Genomic DNA, 25,802 nt, shown 5'->3' with positions numbered 1-25,802 from the left:
TTTTAATGGGTTTCGAGTTTTAATGTCGCGATGGTGTATAAGAGAGGTTGAAATGTAAAGAATCGTACCCTGACCTAAGGTAGTTAGATGGTGTTCAGATTCTATCTACAATATAAAAAGACTTTTAGCATTACAGGACATTGATAAAATGTTAACCTTTGTTTTTAAAGGTAAAGTGTAAATGAATTGATCAAACCTTCACTAAAAAAATTTTCATTTATTCACACTTGCTTTTAACAAGTGTGAAGAAAATTTGTTCACATTTAAAAAGGTGTAAAAAGTATTCACTGATAAAAGTTTAAACAAATTTGAAAAATTATAACTTTTTCATACTTATATATGTGGAAAAAAAATTTTGTATATATTAATCATTCACTTAAAAGTGTGAGGATTAATTTGTAATACTAAATTTCTCCACACAAGAAATTTCTTCACACAAGAGAAGTTTGAAGAATTTATGTGTGTTACAATTTCACTTTCATACTTTTAAATGTGAATATGTTTGACATTTGTTCACACTTATTGATGTGAACTTTTTCTTTCCACATATATAAGTGTGAAAAAATTATAAATTACTTAAATTTCTTCACACTTTTAAATGTGTATACTTTTTAAACATTTTTAAATGTGAACAAATTAAGAAATTTTTTTACACTTCTTAAAGTAAGTGTGGATAAATGTCATTTTTATTGTAGTGCTGGTTGGAATAAGTGAATAACACTTCCTTTGAAGGGTAGTTTGATATATAATGTAGATCGTCATTTATACTTGTAATAGGTAATGTGGTTTGATATATAACACTTTCTTTGACGGGTAATTTGATATAGGAAAATGATATTCTTAACACATGAATTGATTAATTTACCACATCGTACACATTTTATAATACAGTGTACAAATACCTAGTGCATAGTTATGATAGATTAATTATTCTATAGGATACAAATATCACTTCCTTTTAATATATAATGTAGTGTAAATCAATTGATGAAACCTTGTTAGAATAACCTTTGTTTAATTTTAATGGTAAAATTATGAAAAACAATCATAACTTTCACACCGTCATTTTATTTTTAGGCGTAGTCTTTGTGTGGGGGTCGTGTGTGTAAATAAAAGATTCTAACAGTCGCTTATATATATTTGTCATGAATCAATAATTTTCTATTCCTATTCTACAACGCTCATGTCCCCTTTCTCTCTCTGTCTCTCCAAATATAGTTGATCTTCCACTCTACTTCATTTCCACCCCCCTTTTATATTCCACTCTAATTTTACGTGGTCACAAACAATCTCAACATATTAATTCTCATTCTCATAATAATATATCTCCAAAATTTTATTTAACATATAAAAACTACTGGATCTACTTTAATTAAAAGAAGAAATGAAAAACGATAATATGGTAATTGTTGAAGAAGGATTTGTGTACGAAAAGGAAACACATCTTACGGTTATGAAAACTTCACTTTTTTTCTCTGGCGATGGTTTTGCTGTTTACGATTGCAACGGTCAACTTGTTTTCCGAGTTGACTCGTATGGTCCGGATGCCCGTGATTCGGGTGAACTCGTTCTCATGGATCCCAACGGTCGATGCCTCCTTACTGTCCGCCGTAAGGTATGTATTATATATTTCATTATTAATTAATTAATATGTTTAGGAGGACGGCGCGCAGTAGTACTGACTGTTAATTTTATTTTTGATTATAATTAATAGAGGCCAAGTCTACACCAACGTTGGGAAGGCTTTTTAGGCGAAAGGAGAGAAGGGGAAAAACCGATATTTAGCGTAAGGCGTTCGTCGATAATTGGACGATCAAACATGACGGTCGAGTTGTTCAACGATAAAACGGAAGAGTTTCAAATCGAAGGCCATTTTGGTAACCGAAATTGTACGATATTCGATTCAGCAAAAGAAACAGTGGCTGAAATTAGACGTAAAGTAGATGCTACAACAAATGTGATGCTTGGAAAAGACGTATTCTCGCTAACATTGAAACCGGGGTTTGATGGTGCATTTGCGATGGGATTGGTTTTAGTTCTTGACCAAATCAACGGTGATGATGATGGCGATGGAGATCAAGATCATAATGAAGATGGTGTTGTCGATGATCATAATCAAGACCCTACCATCGAAGAGCGTCATTTGTCGTCTTGAGTTATTACTCCATTATTATTACTATTTTTTATTAATAATATAATAATAATGGAAATAATAGATGTTTCAAGTTTTCTACTAGTATGTGGCTTTCAAGAAATGTGGTACCATTAAATATCTAGTTTTGTGGGGATAGATGGCAACGGGTGGGTGTTATTGGTTCTGGCTTCTGAATCCCCTTTAAGTTTCACGTTTACATACTAGGCCTAGCTACACACTTTTATTTCTTCTAGATACACTTATACATCGTAAAGGACATGTATGATTTTGATACATATGAGGTATATTATGCTATTTGGGAAATAATGAATGGCATATATGCCAGCTGAAATTTAGTACCTCAAAAAATCGATCACAATAATGCACATCATATATTTATAGGGAAATAATATATTCACAACAAAAATCTGCCATTTACAACAATTACACGTATTTACTCCACATAGTATAACTGAAACAAACCATTGTTGTAAATAGCAAATTTGAGTTGTGAATATATCACTTCTCATATTTATATAGTATGTTATTTAAAAATAAATATAAAAAAAACTCCCAATGATATTACTGTATATAATACCAATATTTTCTTTATTTTATGGTTAATTTGCAGTAATATAGTATCTAATGTTTGAATTTATATCTAAAAAGATGGCAATTCTTTATAGATATATTAATATTTGTGAAAGTTTAGGACTTCGCCGAGATCGATAAAAAAGGTAAATGTAGTCGATTAAAACATTATAAATGGGGAGTGATATATCTACAATAAATATTGGTTATCTACAACATTACATGTTTTATACGGTTTTATACTGCACAGTAAATTATGTACATTAGCTGTAGATGGTCAAAATTTATTGTAAATATATCACTTCCCCTTATAAATTTGTAACATATCAATAAATTAAATTTATTTACCCACAATCAGTTAGCATGCTTTCATCGTTATCCTATTTACACGTTTAATTTTATGTTCATTCTACTGAAACGGCACACATGTATTGACACTTGAGTCATCGTCCATTTTAGATTATTATATTTTAAAACTCGACGCTTTCAATTTTATATGACACGTATTAGTTTAAGTTATTTAAATTAAATAGATGTCAGATAATATAATTAAGGGCTTTAATCAGAAACGATAGGGCTCGATCTATTTAGAAAACGATAGATGAAAGATCTTTTTTGTGTACGTTTAAACAGCCTATACCTTGTGATAGTTTTCAAACTTGTCTCTAAGCATTTCTAATTTGTTTTTAAAATAATGAATGACTGTGTTTCTTATATCGTAATGGTTTGCTTGCTTTCTATCCATAAAGTATATATGTATGTATAATCCAGCTGATATCTTTATCTAGACCCTTGTATGCTTAAGCATCTTAGAATACCATACCTTATCCAAACGTAAAAGGCTTTTAAATAATAATGCACAAAGCACATTAGACTACTGGGAGTAGCCTGTTCCCACAAAAAAAACTCGTGCGGAACGCTCCACTTCGGTCTCGGGGGCGTTCTGAAAGGTGAAAAACCGAGCCCCTTCCGATTTTGAACGCGTCCATTGAATTGGCATTTAGTGGGGTTTGACCTCGGTTACATCATCCATCCGTCCCCTTCCCATTTTTTTTTTACCCATTTCCTTTTCTAAAATATATACAAAACACACACTACACATATATATTTTTACACCCTTTCTTCTCCATCTCTCCCTCTATTCTTCTTAAAAAAATCACACCTTTTTCATCCAAATCAACCGAAAATGTTTCCCAATCAGGGGGGTTTGAACCTTTTCTCCAATCAAAACGCGGATAACAATCAAAGAACACCCCTGCAACACAACTTCGATGACCCGAATCTTCACAATAATCAGGATTTTATTCAATCACTTGGTACAATGAACATTGGATCACTGATGACTCCCCCTGGACATAGAACCTCGTGGATTCGACAAGATAACTTCGGTTTTGGACCTTCTCCGTCGGGTTTCGCTCAAACACCCGGCGCCATGTTTGGTAATTTTTGGTTTTATTCATATATACATATATATTTTCGGTTATAAATATATATATAATTTTTTGTTTCGATTTTATATATATACATATATATTTCCTGTTTTATATATAAATATATATTTATATATATATATTTCGGATATATATATATATGTGTGTATATATAAATCTTGATATATTCTTCGTTTATGTGTTTGTTTTTAAGACTCACAACGGATGGTCAATACACCACCGGCATCGAGCTCCTTTTATGAAGATGTGGAGGAGGTTCAGGAGACACAACCTGAAGTTAGTGTTTCGTCTCCGCAAAAAGAGAAAAGAAAACTTCGGAAGAAACAAATCGAGGCCCCGAAGAAAATCGCCTCTCAAGTTAACTGGTCGGAAGAGAAAAGTTTGCCATTATGTCGATCTTGGGTCGATGTATCTGAGGACCCAAAATGCGGTATAACATCATCACATATCTATATATATATAACCGTATATATGTAAAATATATATATATAAAACCGTATGATATATATATATATATATTTGTGTATTTGTTTTTTGTAGCAAATATCAAAAGGCTCGGACTTTTTGGTTGAAGATTCAGGAAGGATATCACAAAATCTTGAAGAGACCGACTTACCGGGGTATTGAATCGTTACAGGGGAAGTGGCGGAAAATTAGGTTTAGTGTCACTATGTTTAATGGTATTATAACTAGGCTTAGTGCTTCGGGTTATCAAAGTGGTAGTAGCCAAGAGGATTTGATTACTAATGCTGTTAATGAATACAATGCTCAGTTTCTGATTTTTAAGTTTTTGAAAGAATGGCAGTGTTTGAGGAGAAGTTCGAAGTGGGAGGTTATTGAGAGTTGGGAGTCGATGAGTAGTCCTGGTGAGCCGAGTTCAAAACGGTCGAAGACAACATCAGAAAGTTCGGGTCAACAAAGTGTGGGGTCATCTGCGAGGGTTGCATTCGACCTTAATGATACTGATGAGGGGAACCGCAACCAGAACTGTCTAGATTGGGTCGTCCGGTTGTGAGGGATACGGCAAAAAAAGTCGGCCGTGAGGGGGGGGGGTTCACGGAAGGGGAAGGCTGCGACGTCGGTGGATGTGGAGGCGTATAACATAGCAATGGAGATGCGGAGTTTGCAAGAAGTTGGCAAAGCACACCAAGAGATCGAATTGAAGAAGCTTGAACTTAAGTCGAAAAAACAACGAAGCAAAGATATGGACTTATTGTTTAGGGACGTGTCTACTGTCCCGCCGGAAAACCGACCTGCTTTGCTAGAGGAACAGGCTAGAATTCGTGCTAAGTATGGATATCAGTAGTTTTAGTATGTTTACTTTTCTCCTTTTCGTTCCTCCATGTTTTATTTAGTACTGTTAGTTTAAGTATTAAGACGTTTTATTTTTTAGTAATTTTAGTATGTATTGTATTAAGACGTTTTAATTTTTAGTAGTTTTTATTTATAAACTTTAATCATATATCTATACATAACTAGTTAAAAATTATATATATACATATCAAAATATACATATATACAATTATTTAAAAAAAAAAAAAAAGGGAATGCCTTGAGGGCATTACTCCACCCCAAAGAAATGGGAGGAATGCCTCATATGATTAGTATAGGACACGTGTCGCGTTTTGAATGGTGGAATGGGATTCCTCTAATGTTCTACTCCTATTAGTCTTAGAACTTCATGAGTACTCATAAAAAAAAATGAAGATAAAGTTTATTGAAGAATGTAAATTAATCAAAAACTAATTAGCATATTGTTAATTATGAACCTTTTTTTTGAGCTACATATTATTAAATTTCTATAAATAATTAGAGTTTTGTAATGTCGAATTTACATGATAATGTGTTTAATTAAGATATATGTAGAGTAACTACTTTACAGCAAAAACAATGTGTATATGCTATTAACAACCAACAAGCAAGTTCCAATTGTGGATTATTTTCACTGTTGAGCCAGTTTAGTGCGATGGACTTAATGTTACTAATGAGGATCGATCGCTTCTCTAATTAATGCAGAGGTTCTCAAAACCAGTGCGGTTACGGTTAATTAATGTTTACCAGTGCGGTTACGGTTAATTAATGTTTCAAAGATACAAAAATACTAACTTTGACAACCGTGTGGAACTACAGTGCAGTAGTTATGCCAAAATAGTTGGTTAAAAGAGTCACGCGTTCCACCGGTTGGTAATATGATTCCAAAACCTTGATAGCAACGGGACATTTTGATGAAGATGTGTGGTGTGTATTTTCAATATCCTCGTCACAGTAAAGGACAATGAACAAAGTTTTTATAGTATTCATATCTATTTATTTCTAAATTGTATATTTTTTTTGCTTTTTACTCCATTTTATAAGCTTCGTTCACATTCACCACTGTAAAATGTGAATACACTTTATAAGTTCGATACGATATATACTGTATATGATGATGAGATGTAAGGTATAAGTTGTGTAATAGATATGATCTAACTCTAGATACACGATTGTGTAATTATACTAACACGATACATGCGTAATAGAATGACGTTGATGAAAACAACGGTCTGGTGGTGGCAGTGGGGTGGTGGTGGTAATGTCGAGTAGAGTATGTTGATTAAAAAGTGGTAGTAGTGAAGATATTATGAAAAGATAAGGGTTTAAAGTATAAATTAGTAAAAAAAATATATAAATGAGTAAATTAGTACGCTAAAGATAATTTGAGTAACTTCTTAAAAGTATTTGAAAAAGTGGTGTTTATTAAAAGCAATTAAATCATCTTTTAAGGTTACATTTTCTAAACATTTTTATGTGAAAAAAAATTAAAAAATAGTATAGATAAAACCAGATGTGTTTTATGATGTTGATAGATGACAATTTTGAAACACTTATGACAATTTTAACGTGATTATAAATTTGCACGTACTTTTACCTTTATGAGCAACAAAAGCAAAATCCAATTTTCTTCTCATATTTTATGGCCGACAGATAGATATTTTATTAATTAGAACTATCACTTTTTTCTTTGAAGTGCATAATGTGGCCACAATTCAAGGTTTTATACTTTTATGTTATCAATTAAATAGAAATCTAAATAAATCCATTTCGTTTATGTTTACATAGAGTTATTATATATTTATACCATGTGGATTGGTTTTTTCCTTTCACATGTACTAATGACATATACTAGTTGCATATCCGTGTAAATACATAAAAAAAAAAAAAAAGCTGCTCAGTATTGACTTATTCGGGCTTTGAGCCTCAATATTTCGACGGTGTATGAGAGAGGTTAAGATATAGGCAGACCTTACCTATACCTAAATAGATAGGTTGCTTCCATTTCCAACCTAAATGGTAGAAAATGATGTTACGTATTTGAATCAGAAATTTTCATTTGACATAAATATGGTTATGATTAAACCTTGAATTTTGACTTTTTGAGCTGTAATTCAGATTTCGAAATTGTTAATCAGATTACACGAATCGCATTTTGGTAGTTCCAAGTTCATTTGTATAATTTACATACGAGTTTCACATATACATGGGTCAGAACGTGTATGTGGTGTTATACTATATAGGATTCGCAATACCATGGAAGAAAAATAAAAAATTTGTATCCATTAATAAGAAACATAAAAGAAGCTATTTGTTAACATCATGAGCGGCTTCACGTCAAACACATCACCCGTCCATCACGGCGAACAAAGAAACAAACCAATTGGGAATACAAGATTCACGGACCGATCACAACGAGCACATTAGAAGTGCAAAGTAATCGTCTAGTAGGCCCAATTTTCTGACTGCTGTGACCCAGATCCATAACTAACCAAAGGAGATATGTTTTACACAAAATAATAAGCCCAATAAAGACGACACTTTGAACATAAATGCCCAATTAACTGGCACTCTAGCAGTGGCGTAGACAGTTTTTCAGGTCTAAGGGGCCAAATAGAAATTTATATTTTTCTTCGAAGACATTATTGTTGCTCGGCCACACCAACAATAATTTTTCGACCTGATTAAAATAAAATTTTGGTTGTTGATTGGCAATTTCGAGTTTGGCCAGCTAGAGCACCAATTTTTCTCGAAGGAATTGAGTCTTCTCTTATCAGGAAGGATATAATAGTACCCCTTTTGGTAGCTAATTCCCGGCAGAACTTGTAATTGTTGACAGCATACATGTCTTGTGAACGCATTACATATTTAACCATTCTCTTACAAATGTAAATGTCCAAATAGTGACAGTTTGACTGTTCATGAGTCGGTTCAATTTGATAACTTAGTGTTACTTGTTACTCGTATTATATTATTAGTTATTTTTGGCATAAATATGACAGGGGATGTCGGTTTAATTATATATTTTTGGCTATCAATGTTCAGTTATGTACTTTGTAAATAAATAGAAGATACTTATATCGGTCGAAATCAAACATTGGAAAGAAAAAAAAGGATGAACCAAATGCTGATATATATAACCATTCAATAAGGTTAGTTTCAGAGGTTCCATAGCCAACCAAAAGCCGAGCCTAAAACTAAACCAACAACTAAAAACGTCTCCATAGCAATCCCAACAGCCTCAGATTCCTCAATCGGAACCGACTTGGGTGCAAGGATCATAAGCACACTAGTCAAGTACCCGTTGCTCGTACCAAGCATCAAGGTCAAAACTATCACCGGAACCTCACTATGCATCCATTTGGGTCCGTGAATACAACCCACAAAAAGCGGATAAAACAACACTCGGGCCATACAACACCATATGGCCCCCTTACTCTCTTTTGGCACATAAACCGCTGTTAAGCACTTGCCCAAAAAATCACCCACATTAAACGCGGTTATCAGATAAATAGGATACCAATCCTTTAAATGTGCGGATTTAACGTTTTCACTCAAATACCCTGGGAAAATCGACAAAGAAACCACGTAGATTAGGAAAACCGTTGTTACTGGCCATCGGATCTTCTTCACCACTTCCCAAAAATTTGAGTTGATTGACATGTGTGGAGTCGGATCAATGTGTTTTCTATTGCGGTAGGATCTAATAATCGGTAGTTTGTCTAGAACATTTGTGCATATCACACATAGAAGTACAAATAGTGAGCTAACCACAAAATAGATCTGTGTACTAATTCTTAGTCCCTTTCGAGTGTGTGGCAGCGACGCCTTTGTTATAATTCTTAAAATCGACACAAGAAGTCCTGCCAAAAATTAAAATCGCAGCCATAAATAAAATGATCCACATTACTAGTTTTTATGTAATTATGCAATAAGTGTCACTACAACAAAAATGTTAATTTCTCATAATTATTTCCTCGCATTTCTAAAAAATGTGAAAAAATATGTTAATTTGTTCACATTTAAAATTGTTTAAAAAAAATTCACACTTAGAAGTGTGAAAAAATTAATAAAGACATACTTTTTTCACAAGTATAAATGTATAAGCACAATGTTCACACTTAAAAGTGTGCAAAAATGTCAAACATTTTCACACTTAAAAGTGTGAGAGCTAATTTGTCACACTCAAATTCCCCGCACTTCCTCTTGTGTGGGGAAATTTGGTGTCACAAATTACTTCCACACTTTTAAGTGTTAACAATTATATATTTTTACACATTTGAAAATGTGAACTTTTTGTTTCTACATATATAATTGTGAACATTGTTTGATCCTTTAACTTTATTCACACTTTTAAATGTGAGTTTTTTTCACACATTTATAAGTGTGAACAAATTTATAATTTTTTAAATATTTTTTAAAAGTACAAAGAAATGAGTGTTAAGATATAACATATTTGTTGTAGTGTGTGAATTTTTGATATTTGGTGCATATGCGAATAAGAGAGGCAGGAAATATGTGTGGCGCCATAGGGGGCCAAATTAAACTTACATTTACAATTACAATGTGTAATATGTATTGTTCCTAAAATAACCCAGTTTTGATATGTTACTCTCTTATAACAAATATAAAAAAATTAACGAGTTAAATATTACTAGCTTAATTTGTGACTTTTAAATCTTTTCGTTAACTTCTAATTTTATTGAAGTTACGAAATAATGGTGAGGAATATTTTTTAGTTTTTTTTTTTTATAAAAGGTGTCAGGTTAAAATCTAACCCCAAAACATATTTGGTTAAGATGACCATATATAGAAACAGCTAGCTAGTAGTCATTAGACCATTAGTCAAAAATGACTAGCTTGTTATACGTACGGGTCAAAGGAAAATCTTTATATAAAGGCGGTTCATATTTGTACCACTTAAATTTATAAGTGTATCACACTATACAAATAATAGAACAGACATTACAAGTATATGATGCACAATAGTGGTAGATTAATCAAAAAGTATGATACGATTATCATTTCTCATATATAAAGTATATGAAATATTAATGGTGGGTAATTAAATTTAACAAATAAAAAGACATTACCGGCGGTGGCATTGCCGGCAAAAACAGCCTGCATGTATCGACCAGGAAGTTCACCAGTGGCTCCGACTAAACTGCCACCAACAAGACCATCAGCCAACCCACTAATCATAACCATAGTAACAAGAACAACAAACGCGAAATTCGACCCGGTTGTGGTCTGGTTCCCATGTTCAACCCAATCGGTCACCGGTGCAACCATCAAAGCCAAAATAAACAAACCCTGACCCAAATTCATCCGGGTTCGAACCGAAGGCAGCTTAACCCGGCTAGACCTTGACCAAAACATAAGGGTAAAAAGCACAGTTACCGCGGCCGACATATACCCAACTGAAAACACCTTGTTGATATGTTTAGTTGGGTATAAGTATTGAAAGTAATCAACCGCCGTAATAAATGCATTCCATGGAACCAAATAACCGGCACCAAGTAAAAAGTGGATTATGTATGCCAGTTGATATCGGTCTTTTGGATCTTCATCGTAAAAAGGTGTTTTTGGCTTTGAAATTGTTTGTAAAACCTCCATTATAATCGGCCGGAGTTATGGATTTGCCCCGAATGCTATTCATAAATATATGGATATGAAGTTATATATAGCATATTAATTTGCATGTATTCAGTTATGAATATATATATATATATATATATGACATTTGGCCATGTTTGTATATGGACATACATTAATTTCATTTAATTTTTTACAAATGTCATATTTTTCATGTGAAGAGTTCCAAAAATTCAACATGCATCTATGTAATTTCGTTGTCATTTTGCAGGTTGATTTTTAGGAATAATTTTAATTTCGATGTTACGAGTATTTATATCTAAGTGACAGCAGAATTTTCTGCTTTGATTACATAAATAATGATATCAGTATATAGATAAAAGGGTGTTGTTACTATGAATTGTTTTGTCATAATGACGTGCTGTTGTTCTATTTTTAGAATTGTTTGTTTAAATAGTTCATGAATGAAGTAGTACATATAATTTCGTTTTTTTCATTTTTTTTTTTAACTAAGTTATAGATAAATCAAAATATTCATCTTTTTTCATTTACTATTTTAAATACCTACATTTGAATGCTTCTAATAAACTTAATTTACAATATTTATTATCAATTCTTAATTAACAATATTATCTTTTTACATCAAAAACAATACATTGATCTACTGCCGTCGCCACCACCATCATTACCACTGTCGACGTCATTACACCGCTGTATCGTATGGACATATGAATAGTTATATATAGATAATGGCACTACAATGAAAATCTCATTTTTTTAACAATATATTTAAGGATTGCAAATTGTTGAAATATCAAGATGTAACAAGTTTTTTACTCAAGTTTGATACAATATAACACTATATTCAATTCGTTATATATATATATATATATATGTGGAAAAGTAAATAGAAGGTTGTTTGACACCTAAGCTTAGGTATGAAACCTCTCACATACTAAATTTTTAATATTTGTTGAATTTTAATTAAATTACATGGCTCCCTATTTTTTATGGATTAAAAAAACAATATGTGAGTGTTCCACACCTAATCTTAGCTACCTAACACTCTTATATTCTCATCCCCATATATATATATACATATATATAGGAAAAGGTTCAAATGAGAACCATTTGAATTGAAAGAACCATGAGAATCTTTTAATTATAACTTGGTGTTCATATGTGAATAGTCTATGTGAACAAATACATGCACATATGAACATGTCAAATTATAACTAATATTACTTATGTTTATATATGAATGGTTCTCAAATGAACCTACGTGAACGAATATGTTCACATATACCTATCACATATGAACATCAAGTTATAATATAGTGGTTCTCATGGTTCTTCCAATTTAAATGGTTCTTAATTGAACCTTATCCTATATATATAACATGTTTGCACTTATATAATCATATCGGTTCTCGTAGTTAAGTAATCATATTAACTTTCAGATTTATACATGTGAATTTTTATTTTCACATTTATATATAAAAATGTAAATATATGTAACATGAATGTATTTAAATAATCATATTAATTTTCACATGTAAAGTAATATTTTTTTTCACATTTAGTTACATGTATAAACATCTAAGTAATCAAATTGATTTTCACATTTAAAAGTCAGTTTAAAATAGTAAATAAAGCATGAAAAATTTGATGTTACAAACTAATATTTATATTTTAAGTATGCTAGACGAGTACTTACACTGTACAACGGGGAAGATGGCTTTGGTGATAGGTGGCGGCAATGGAGGTAATGGTTGGTGGCGATGAATTTAACGTTGGCGGCGTAGTTATAAAAATGAGAGTATTGTGTTTATTTTAAAGGTTGAGTGATTTAGCCTTCATGCTCTGATTTTTACATACGTTATAATTTTTGTTGCCACTGATTAGACATAATTGTTATTGATGAAGGTACTATAGATATTATTTTTCAATCCGAGCAACGTGCAACTCCGGGTCGGATGCGGGTTTCCGGGTCTTTTGCTCATCTAAGCTTAGATATCAAACAACCTTATATTACCATCTCTATATATACGTAACATAATAATGTTTGTAGAATCATATCAGTAGTAGATGTAATACATTAACCAATATGTTAGTTTGATAAGTAAACGAATTTTATAGTAATACGCTGTACACATGTAATCTAAATTTAGATTGATTAATAGTGGCCAATCGTATTGTCTAATCAAGTAAAAAGAGGAGTCCAGCACGCTTCAAAACCTCCTTATTGTCAATCAGTGTATGTATGTATACTTTGGGAGAATAACTTGATTTGGAGAAAACAATGACAGTATATTGGTCGTGACTCGTGACGAACGAGCAATAATTTAAAATTTGCTTGATTTATTTATCCATCTTATATTAAGCTTGTATCATGTATAATCACTATTTTATGACTTAAGTTGCTAATTATGTACTAGTATTTGTTAAAGTTTATGATTTCATTTGTTCATTTGGCAAACATGCTTAACACAATCTTTTTATCTACTTTTTTCGGGTTTAAGTTTTAGAATTTTTAGGTTTAGGGTATAATGTTAACAGGTTTATATTGTCATTCTACTGGATCGGTTTTGGTTGGTTCCCGAATTTTGGCCAATCAAACTAAATTTATTAAATTGAACTTTTTGTTACATATTGGGCTTGGGCTTGGTGTTGCTTAAACCCATAAACAGAAACCCACTAAGGGACTTCATTTTCTCAAAGTATTTTACGAATTTACTAGTAGTAATTTCCAGCCTAAATTGCACGGAGTAATAACTACGAATTTATGGAAAATTAACGGCTTGACAACTCTTTACCCCAAAGTCCCAAACTCAGTAAAAGTTACTAAATAACCCTTTAACTTTATGCAATGGCGAAGCCAGCGTTTTAAGTTAGGAAGGGCTAAAAATTTTTTTACCAAACTATTTAAAAATAATAAAGTAAGAAAAGCAACCTTAGAAGAAACTGCAGATAAATAACAACCAAAAAAGATATAAAAAAAATATGAAAACTATTATTAAATAACAACAAAAAAATATAAAAAAAGCAACTTTTTAATTTTATTGATAGAAAATAGTAACAGATATATACTGAATAACCAACGTTGTTACTAAAAAAAGGTTTTTGCAAACATTTAATACTTGATTGTAAACTAGAAATGACTTTTATAGTTACCCTTAAAAATTAAAGAATTAACTAATATAAGTTTACAACAATTTAAATAAGAGCACCAGAAAAAAAATAAATGTCTATGTAAGAAAAGGAAAAAAAATCCAAACTTGGATATGTATTAGTGTCAAACACTATAAAACTCAAATAACTAAATAAGTATTGGGTTTTATGAAACATTCTAATCGGTTTTTTAACTTTTTAATAACAACTTTCTATCAAAACTACTAAATGGAATTGTCTTCGCCTGTTACTTTTATAAAGTTTCAAAAATAGGATGGGCCACATGATTCAATTGATCAAAATATACAAGATTATCTATATACATGTTATAGGTGATAGACTTTGTAGGGTGGGCCTTGGCCCGTCCTGGGTATAATGTGGCTCGCCAGTGACTTTATGAAAGTTATTAAACTATCCCCTACTTGTATGAATTTTTTACGTAGGTCGTTGTTTTTGTTTTATTTATGTTTTTTTTTTACTTCATTTTCTTCTTATCATATTTTATTTAAGGGTTTTGGTAAACGAAGTTTTAAGGACTTTCGTTAAAATACATTAAATAGTTATACATTTATCTCAAAATTTAAGGGATTAGCTTTTACGTTTAACATTTTCCTTTATATAAACACCACAATTTTTAGTTTGTGTTTTTTATTACGTATAATAGATTAGATATGTATAAATAATATTTTATTTTACAGCTAATTGTTTTTTCATAGAGTGAGGGGAAGTGGGCGCAACCATCGGCCTGATTTCGTCACTTTGCTTGATCATACTCGTGATAGATATTTGAGCATGTTTATCAGATTTTGGATCCAGATTACCTTGCCTATAGCCAATAGAGATAGGAGACTTATAACAATTTTCCATTTAATTTAACAAATTATATGAAATTATTTCTTTCAATTCAAGGCATGGTCGTTTTTGGGTTCCCCACTAGCAAAGCAATGCAAATTAACCGTAGCATCTCTGTCTTTTTACATATATGCCAAAGTCTAAAATATTTAATCTCGGAAAGGTATAAAATCGTACAAGAAAATAAGTAAACTTTAGAGATGGGAAAAGCATGCATAAAGTTGGAATCTTTCATTTGATTACACATGCATGACACAGAAAGTTAGTATTTTGCAATAGCAACATGAAAATATATTACTCTATCTTATAATGATTTACTGCAAGTTTTAGAATTTTACATTGCAATTCATGGCTAATAGCTTCATCACTAGCCATGCCAAGAATCTTTAAGACAACTCGAATGGCATTCCTAAAGAGCAAGCATCCCAAACTACAAGCCATGCATATATTGTTCTTCCAAATTTCTTACATATTTACATATTCACGTACGTACCCCACATATATCTTCTACATTTTAATCTGCTTTCAAAAAGATGGATCTCTCTAAATTATATCGCGGTCCCATTGTTCTTCTCTTGATCGTTTTTACCAATGGTATACCAACTACTTTTCCGGTGAATATTTAAATGTTATTGAATATATGTTTAACATGATAATTTGTGCAGTTTTATTAGCTAGTGCCTTCACGGGTACGTATGGAGTCAACTATGGAAGGATAGCGGACAACATCCCCCCTCCGGAGAGTGTTGTGACCCTTATGAAGGCCTCCAAGATTAAAAACACACGCATATATGACGCCGACCATGAAGTTCTCAAGGCCTTTAAAGGGTCAGGCATTGAGATCATTATTGGTCTTGGGAACGAGTTTATAAAGGATATCAGCGCAAGCCAAGATCGAGCCATAGACTGGGTCAAACAAAATGTAGAGCCGTTTGTACCCGGGACCCGTATTCGTGGGATTGCAGTTGGGAATGAGGTGTTAGGTGGTGCTAATCAAGAGCTTTGGGAGGTCTTATTACCAGCTGTGAAGAATATCCATACTGCCCTTGAGAACCTTCACCTAGCTGATGATGTCGAGGTTTCTAGCCCTCATTCGGCTGGTGTGTTTGCGAGTTCATTCCCTCCATCCGCAGGGGCGTTTAAGGAAACCTTGGTTCCCTACATGAAGCCCCTTCTTGAGTTTTTCTCACAAATAAAATCACCTTTCTATATAAACACATACCCTTTTCTTGCGTACATCAGTGACCCTGAACACATTGATATAAACTATGCCCTCTTTAACAAGAATCCAGGCATATATGATTCAAAAACAAAACTGCATTACGATAACATGTTTGAGGCGCAAATTGATGCTACATATGCTGCTTTAGAAAAAGCAGGATTTGCTAAAATGGAGGTTATAGTATCCGAAACGGGCTGGGCTTCACATGGAGATCCAAATGAAGCAGGTGCTACAGTTAGCAATGCAAGGACTTACAATTTCAATTTACGTAAAAGACTCCTTAAGAAGAAGGGTACCCCTTACAGACCCAAAAAGGTAGTCAAAGCATATGTTTTTGCCATGTTTAACGAGAATTTAAAGCCTGGCCCGACATCTGAAAGAAACTTCGGGCTATTCAAAGCAGATGGTAGCATTGCTTACGACATCGGGTTCACTGGACTTGTACCCTCTTCAGCAACATCTAGTTTCTCTTTCAAGGTATCCATTAAGCGCATACTAATTTCTTCTATGTTCAATTATGTTAACATTTTTTTTTTTTTTGATTACTTAACCATTTAGACAAAATTTTCTTTGTAGGGCGCTGGGTTGATATATGCAGTATGTGCTGCAGCTTTAGTACTGCTATAACCTCATGACAACTCAAATATTTGTGCGATCAAGCTTCATAATTTGATAACCTAATGGAACAAACACGATCATTGTGTTAAGTTTGTAGTGTTCATATACGTAGAGAGTAATATATGTTATTTGTATCTGATTCAGGAAATTGTTCTTTGATATTGAGATGTATTAGAATACAATATAGCAGACTTCTTTAAATATGAGTTCTCTGTTTTCAATATTGACTTCCTCCTGCTATGCAATTCAAAAACATTGACTGTACATTGTGTGTTCATGACTAAAAGATACTCAATTTAAAAGCATGAATCAAATGTGTTAATTTCTTTCCATGTACTTCTGAATGGGTCGATTTAAGATATATTTTATCTCTAGAAAATATCAAAAGTGCATCAATGTGCTATGTACAAGTCTTTTAAACATGAAAGGTACAAGCTATTAAAGCACATACTAATTTTAACCCTTTTAATTTTAACCAATATTCGTTTTAACCCCTTAAAATTTCTAAATTTTTAAACTTTTATTTCATTTATAATATACTAAAAACCTATATCAATGTATAAGTGCTTTATGCATAGAATGTACAAGTTCTTATAACACATACGAGTAATAATTTTTACCATTTTTCAGTTTAATCCCCTGAACTTTATATTCTTTTAACTTTTGTCCCATATCAAAGTTTTCGTTTTAATTTTCTTGACACTAAGTTTTGGGTTCTCATTTTTTCATCAAATAACTTTCACATGGTTACGATTTTACTTTTAAACATTTGGTTTGACTATTTTTATCCATCTTTATATACATATATATATATATATATATTATATAACGTTGTTAATATATAATAATTTTCATTATCGTTAAGTCTTAGGGTCATATAACATTTAAATCATTGACATAGTTATTGTTTATGTTTTTATACAAAAGGTTTATACAAATTTACAAATCCTTTGTGTCTTACAAGTTCTTATAACATATAATAATTTTTACTAATTTTTTCGATCTTTTAACTTTTGCCTTATATCAAAGTTTTCAATTTCGTCACACTAAACTTTTGGATTTTTATTAGACAACTTTCACACAGTTACGGATTTACTTTTAAACATTTATTTTGATTATTTTCATCTGTATTTTTATATAAATAATGTTTTTATATAATAACTTTTGTTATGATTACATCTTACGTTCTTATAACATTTAAAGCATTAATATAGTTATTGCATATACTTTTATACATCTTTTTACTCTTTTGCATTTTTTTATTGTCATTGCTACATGTTTAATTGTATTTTTTATATTTTGAGTTCGAGACATAAATTTGGGAACAAAATTTTGTTGTGTAGAAAGCGTAACGCGCGGCAACGCACGGGGTAAAAAAACTAGTTTTATCTCTAGAAAACATGATCATAAAAGAAAAACATGTCAAATGGATATAATGGGCCAAACACATCAAAAGTACTTCGAAAGTGCATCATATTACCAATTTTAAAAACGAGTTATTCAGAATGCCCAGTGTGGTAATGTACATGTTTAAATCCAAAAGCACCACCATGGCACCAATATTGGTTTTCACTTTGAGAACAAGGACTTTTAACCCATTCAACGATTGATGTGGCAACTTGAAGGCTTGACTTGGCATTGCTGATGTGGCATGAATTCTTTGTGAAAAAAAAAAAGAGATTATACAAAACTTCATGTCAGCATTACATCAACAAAATGCCAGGTCAACTGCCCAGTCAGCTATCGCATTCACAGTTGACTAGCTTAAAAGTCAATGTCTTCACATTTGAAAAAAAAAAAGAGCTAAATTTCTTTGTGCTTTAAGAGTATAAAATTATTGTCATAAAATGGATATAAAAAGATTGTATGCACAATGCAATTACCAGTATATACTGTATATGCTTAAATACTAATAATAGAGATCTATATTAATCACAAAGGTAGTGAAATAGACAGCAACAACCAGCACTTGAAGTATTACACAATACTTTTATACGCTATCTGTCACACACAGATTGTTAACATGGCGAAAGACACCACTAAAAATGATCAAGGTTGAAAGAGTCTGTCACCGCATTTGCATTTCCAGGAAAGCAGATAGTAACAATCTTCGTCTCCGTGAGAAGATTGATCTCGAAAATCGATCAACTTATGGTGTGGAGGAATAACCAATGTGGCTTGGCATGGCGAACAGTTTAGGCACTTGTGCAAGCACCCTGGTGGTCTCGATCCCAGTACCTTTTTCCTTTGTTGTACTCGAGATACCCGAACCCCTTCATTAACTGCCAATTTGTGTGTCAATTCAGTAATTTGGGGTTTCATCAACTTACAATTATATTAAAAATTACACAAGATTATAAATATGCATGCATAGGAGTAACATACAAGAAATTTCTTCGTCATATCATTATGCATTGTTAAAAAGGAAACACTATAACTAGATAAATATTGTAAGAAATCAAATACCCATTTGGGGCTTAATTTCATATATATATATATATATTTTTGCAAATTTGATGTCCTTCATCAATTGCCAATAAAGTTGTATCAAATTAAAACAAGACTAATCACAGAGGAGAATTTACACCACATGATTATTATGATAAACATAACAAGAAAATGTTGGCTGGAGGCGGTCTCTATCCTCGGGTAAGATTATGACTGTCTACATCTCACCTACCCGGCCCATACCCACAGGATTGGTAGCATTGTTGTTGTATAACTAGAAAATGTTAGGAAAATATAGTTTGTATATGTAACCTGACATGGAATGTGAGATTGTGAGAGACATAAGAATAATGACTGTGATAAGCATCCTCAAGCAAATTGGGCAAGTTCTTGAAGGTGCCATTAGTAGCTAATAACTAACTTCAATGTTTGATATAACAACCCTATAAATACAAGATATTTGATAATAATGATGAAGACTAATTGCAAGCAAAATGTGTCAAGAAAACCTTGGAAATTCAAAGGAAAGCAAATGAGAAGGGATTGGAATGTGAAAATAACAAGAAAGGAAGGAAGGGAGGGCATATATATTGGACAGAAATGGCCAAAAAATGTTTGCAGAATAAGGGACAGCTTTGGTGTTGTGAAGGACTTTTATGCCAATAGAATTTAATTAACTAAAGTGTGAAGTTTGAATTCTAATCCACTGTTCTTTTTTCCTACTTTTGGGAAAATGTTGTACTGACTTTGATCTGACTAAATTTTCTTCACCCACTTTTTTCTTGAATTACCAACATGATCCTTGTGATCTGTGGCATTCAGAAATCATTAAAGTGTTGATTAAAAAACGGATGGTGTATCCCAACCAAAGTTTTTTTGTATCTCGACCATATAGCTCCAAAATAGTGTGGGCCATCGTGTTTGTAATGGCAAATCTGGTAGAGTAAAAACGAGCCCTCTATCATTAATAGTCTGATCGGGTTACCAAAAATATGGTCGGGATACCAGGCGCCTTAAAAAAATAAGCCTTAATCTAATTCATGATATATACATACGTGGTCAAACTTTCATTCAAATGTTGCAATTAATACTCTCTCGTAAGAAAGTAGTCTTTTTTGTTCAGCACAAGTATTTAATGCAACATGTCCTAATTTACACTAGTAAAATCTGGCAATGGCTCTACTTCAGTTATACTTGCCCAAAAAAGACTTACTATCTTTTTTTAGCCGTCCTTTCGATCTTCAAAAATCGCATACATATATTTGCCTCTCGAGTCAATACATTATACGAACTTCTATCACATTCAAAGTTTTAAATACTTGTACTCAACATTTAAAACAAACCACATGACATTAAAAAAAAAAAAAGAGTACTTGCACCTCAATGTACTATACCATACTGAAAGATGGATAGAATCTTGTAATCAAATGCAAATTATTCAATTCAAGTTCATCTAATCTACCTCATGAATTTAATCCAAAAGAAAAATGTGTCTAATAATCCCTTTCATAACATGGATTTGAATGAAAAAAGTAAACACAAACACAGTCATTTGACACTATATATCATCATGTGCATATATCTTGTCTTGTCCTTTGGTCGTTTTGTTAATTTCTTTCTTGAATTTAAAAAACACAATTGTTGTATCTGTGTAACAATATACAACAATTTGTCTCTATATGCATGTATGTACCTAATTAAAAGAAAGAAATCTTTCAGACCGCTAGTGAAATCCAACACCACACATCCATTTTTATTATTTTTTTAATCTCATCAGTTCTGTTCCTGCTACTATACATATTTTGCTTTATGGACAGTTTCCTTTAGGCAAAGCTAACGGCTCATATTTCATGATAAGGTGGGGTCTACTTTCGATGTATATGTATATACATAGAATATATATATAGATACACATATATTTGTTGTGTAATGGTTTCTGTTCATATCGTGCGGAAAACGTCATCAATATAGGAAGAGAATAAAAATGGGGTACGGTAATTAACAGTCTTTTAATTACGTTAATATGTAAAAAAGAGGTCCATGTGGGGTGGTGTGGTGTGGTACGAATTTGGGGTCAGGATTTAAGTTAGTACACCTGCTTTGCTTTTTTATTTCTGTGAGTATGCATGTTGCAGACTGACTGAGTGAGTGCTGCTTTATACTTGATTGATAAATATGTTTGATATTGATTTATTTTTTCTCTCTTTTTTTTCTTTTTTTTTTTTGTAAGGGACCACTTGTGATTTTTAATGGACTTGTGATGATCATGAAATTTTAAAAATATTGTGAAATGAGAGCAAGTATATGAAGTTTATATGTTTTGTTGTACGATAGTCATGAAAAGATCAGTAACCAACACCCTAATTTGACACAACAAGTAACAGATGGGAATGATTGAATTAATGTTGATTAGTAATCTAGTAAACTAACTATTGGTCATAAGTTTATTATTGTTGGTTACAATTATGTATGTAAAATATAGCTCTTTTTTTCTGTTTGGTGCATAATAACCTTTAAAACACTTAGGATCCAAATGATCTAGTGCGATGGTGTAGAAAACGCTATAGACGACAAAAGACGAATGACTTCCTTCGAGATGATACAACACTCTCGTGGAGATGCATTACCTATAGAAAAAAAAAAGGGGGGGGACATCTTGATGATGCCGGAGAGGTTAAGGTAGGTGGTATGAGGTCACGACCAAGTGAACACAACATCTCTCCACTATTTATTTATTTAAGAACGACTTCTTAATATTAGAAAACATCATATTACAACCATTACAAAGTTTTATCATATACCTTTCACCTTTTCTCTCACCCTTATCCCATCGACATCATCCGTTAAACTCCTCTCTTTTTTAAATGGTATGGTCATTCGCATTCCCTTCACAATCACTTAAACCCACTAAAAAACACGTATCCTCTCTCTTTAGTTGTCACCTAAAATGTCAACTTTGTCCCTTCTAATGAAATCCCATCTCCCTCACCCTCAATGACGGATTTAGAAATTAAAACCACATGTATGATGTATCCATATTAGTTGATCTCACATGACAAGTCGGATGGGTTGGGTAACAATCGGGTCGGGTCAAATTGGTTGCTAAATGGAACTGTAGTTTTGAATTTTTTTTTTTAGGCATGCTTGAATGTTTACAATGGTAAAAAAATATACTAATACGAACAGAAAATGTATATTATTAAACAAAGAGATTAAACTTTGGGTTTAAAGATGGATATTAAACTAGGATTTTCATGGCTTTTAGTTTGATTTCCTTTTAATATGTGAATGAAAGAAACAATGTATTCTACTATTCTATAACATGATTTTGACAGCAAAATCACTTTAAGAGGTTTATAGATAAAGATGCATATCGACTTACAAAATGAACAAACTTGCTTCTAATTAAATTCGTGAGAAGTTAACAAAATGTTTGATTTAGGAGATATTCTAAGGATGACATTTTTAATGGCAATATTAGATAACTGCATTCAAGAAAAAGTAAATTTATGGACATGGCCAGATCGGTTTCTTAACTAGTTGTCGCAAGATCAAGAAGACCAAAGGTTGGAAGATAAGATTAGTTTGAAACTCCACAAGCATCGTGAATTTCTTATTGACGAGTTCGTCATTGAAGGTTTTTGTGTGTGTTCCATAAGAAACATGTTGGTGCATCATGCCCTCCCTAGCAGCTAATTTTCTGCACTCGTCGTTTTTAGCACCCGAATCGTTCACATCACTGGAAAACCGCACTTCCTTTACTTTCTGTCCATCCTTTATCCCTGATGATAAACAAGAACGCAACATTGGCTGTCAATTTGCGATTCTTGCCCACCAGATTCCTGACTTTTAACCGTGTTTTCAAGAAAAGTAGCCTTATCGCGACACAACAAAAGCAAGACAGGTACTGAATACTGTCATCGTGGTTTGCTGAGACCACCCCTAGTTTGGGAACTCCAAGCAGATGACATTTAATTGTGGGGTTGTACGTAGTTATAATAATTTGTAAGGTTATAAATGTAAAACAAAATGGGATTTAAACTTGATGAAATACAACTCTGATTATACACGAACTTATTTAATATATGAATGTGATAAAAAATGAAAAGAGGACGGAGAGAACTTTTGGGAATATTTCTACGTGATATATTACTTCAAACTGAAAACATACACATATAGTAGAAATATCCAAACTACCCACTACTGCACTAACTAGAAAATGGGAAAATATTAAGCATAAAAATAGCTAATATTGTGGGTCACGTAGACCTCTTCTTGTCTACTAAAAATAACGTGCAAAACTAATAAAAACCAAGTCAAATGAATTGTCCACTACAGCTACCAAGTTGTACCCACATAAGCTGCTACCATGATGATATTTAAATTCAATACCCTCTCTAAATATCACAATCCTCCATTCCAATAGCTTTAACATGCTTCAGCAAGCTTGCTCCAGATAAACTTTTCGTCAGTGCATCTGCAACTTGTTCTTCTGACTCCACATGTTTCATGTCTATCTCACCCTTGAGTACCTTCTCTCTTATGAAGTGATAATGAATCTCGATGTGTTTCGTACGTGCATGAAACACCGGGTTTTGTGCTAACTTGATTGCTGAAATGTTGTCACACCAAAGTATCACGGGATAGTTAGTATTCTGATTTAAATTTCTCATCAGTTCAACTAGCCACACACTCTCTTGAGCTGCCATTGCTGCAGCCCGATACTCTGCTTCTGTAATTGACAGTGACACCGTTGGTTGTCGCTTACTACACCAAGATACTGGTCCTGAACCAAGCATAAAGACATACCCGGTTGTAGACCTTCTACTATCCAAATCTCCACCATAATCAGCATCATAGTAACCTTCCAACTTGGGCTCAACACCTTTTCCATACTTAACACCCTTACCAACAGTAGCCTTCAAGTACTTAAATACTCCTTTTATGGCTGCCATATGAGACTTCCTCGGGTCCTGCATAAATCGACTGAGTACACCCACAGCAAATGAAATGTCGGGCCTTGTGTGGGTGAGATATATAAGGCTGCCTACCATCTTGCGATATGTTGAAGGGTCTTCCAACTTTCTGCCTTCATCAGCATACAATTTAACATTTCCATCCATGGGAGAAACTGCAGGCTTACAGGTAGCCTGCCCAAACCTGTTCAACAAGTCCAATGTATACTTATTTTGATGTAGCATAATCCCGTCTTCTGCATACTGCAACTCCAATCCAAGAAAGTGTTTGAGCACTCCCAAATCCTTCATCTTAAAGCGAACAGACAGATTCTTCTTCAACAAGTCAACCTCTTCATCGACATCCCCTGAAATTATTAAATCATCAACATAAACTAAAATGAACACAACCTTCTCACCTAGCATTTTCACAAATAGACTTGAGTCGGCTGAGGTGAGCTGATAGCCACTCTGCTCCAAGAAGGCCGCTATCTTTCCAAACCATGCCCTCGGGGATTGCTTCAAGCCATAAATGGCTTTCTTCAATTTACACACGAAATCAGGATGGTCTTCATTTTCAAAGCCCATAGGTTGTGTCATGTAAATAACATGATCTAGCTCCCCGTATAGAAAAGCATTATGCACATCCATTTGCCAAAGTTTCCATCCCTTTGAGGCTGCCAAAGCTAACAGAACTCGCACAGTTGTAATCTTGGCTACGGGACTAAATGTGTCCTCGTAGTCAACGCCTTGTTGCTGAGTAAAACCTCGGGCCACCAAGCGGGCCTTATACCTCTCAACCGACCCATCAGCTCGTTGCTTAACTTTATAAACCCATTTACAAGGGATTGGGCTCACATCAACAGGTTTTGAGACAAGATCCCAGGTCTGATTATTCAACAAGGCATCCATCTCAGACTTCATGGCAGCTACCCATTCATCTTTCTTAGCTGCCTCATCATAATTTTCGGGTTCATGCAATACATCCACAACTACAGCTACACGTGCATACACATTTGCATACCTTGGGTTTGGTTTGTGTTGTCTCTGTGATCTTCTAGCAACTGGTTCAATGACAGTTTCATTGTACACCTGTTCATGAACATGATCATCCACATAATCTTCATCGACCTCAGCTTCTTTAAAGTTCAACTTTGCAAGTGATGAATCAACCTTTTCTACCAAGTCCTTTGAATCTTCAAGTGCTTCATTCTGCGATCCCCACCATGAGGACATCTCATCAAATACAACACTTCTTGAGATGTGCACTTTGCCCGAATTTGGTTCAATGCACCTCCAACCCTTTCTCTCCGAATCATACCCTATAAAGATACACCTGGTTGCCTTTTTCTCTAACTTATAACGCAAATGATTAGGAACAAAGGCATAACAAACGCAACCAAATACACGGAAATAGTGCACATTTGGTTTACTTAGAAATAACCTTTCAAATG

General features: G+C 33.0%; 3 protein-coding genes and 1 long non-coding RNA gene across 4 annotated transcripts; 2 read left to right on the top strand and 2 right to left on the bottom strand.

The window, feature by feature from the left end:
- Positions 1-1,183: 1,183 nt before the first annotated feature.
- On the top strand, positions 1,184-2,236 carry LOC122595453 (protein LURP-one-related 5). The gene is made up of 2 exons (XM_043767816.1): positions 1,184-1,615; positions 1,715-2,236. Exons 1-2 carry the CDS (start codon positions 1,385-1,387, stop codon positions 2,153-2,155), a joined length of 672 nt encoding a protein of 223 aa, XP_043623751.1. The 5' UTR covers positions 1,184-1,384; the 3' UTR covers positions 2,156-2,236.
- Positions 2,237-8,645: 6,409 nt separating this feature from the next.
- Positions 8,646-11,103, bottom strand: LOC122594829 (equilibrative nucleotide transporter 8-like). Its single transcript, XM_043767140.1, has 2 exons — positions 10,581-11,103; positions 8,646-9,350 (listed from the first exon to the last, which is right to left on the bottom strand). The coding sequence occupies exons 1-2, from the start codon at positions 11,101-11,103 to the stop codon at positions 8,647-8,649; spliced, it is 1,227 nt and encodes a 408-aa protein (XP_043623075.1). The 3' UTR covers position 8,646.
- Positions 11,104-15,629: 4,526 nt separating this feature from the next.
- Positions 15,630-17,077, top strand: LOC122598453 (glucan endo-1,3-beta-glucosidase 11). Its single transcript, XM_043771049.1, has 3 exons — positions 15,630-15,699; positions 15,771-16,804; positions 16,904-17,077. Exons 1-3 carry the CDS (start codon positions 15,639-15,641, stop codon positions 16,952-16,954), a joined length of 1,146 nt encoding a protein of 381 aa, XP_043626984.1. The 5' UTR covers positions 15,630-15,638; the 3' UTR covers positions 16,955-17,077.
- A 1,796-nt stretch (positions 17,078-18,873) lies between these two features.
- On the bottom strand, positions 18,874-19,929 carry LOC122598596. Its single transcript, XR_006323658.1, has 2 exons — positions 19,706-19,929; positions 18,874-19,227 (listed from the first exon to the last, which is right to left on the bottom strand). It is a non-coding gene; the product is annotated as an uncharacterized LOC122598596 (long non-coding RNA).
- Between the last annotated feature and the right edge of the window lie 5,873 nt (positions 19,930-25,802).

This window comes from Erigeron canadensis, chromosome 4, assembly GCF_010389155.1.
Source record: "Erigeron canadensis isolate Cc75 chromosome 4, C_canadensis_v1, whole genome shotgun sequence".
Taxonomy (NCBI): Eukaryota; Viridiplantae; Streptophyta; class Magnoliopsida; order Asterales; family Asteraceae; genus Erigeron; species Erigeron canadensis.
The sequence above is the reverse complement of the archived record's forward strand: the minus strand, read 5'-3'. Positions and strand labels throughout refer to the sequence as shown.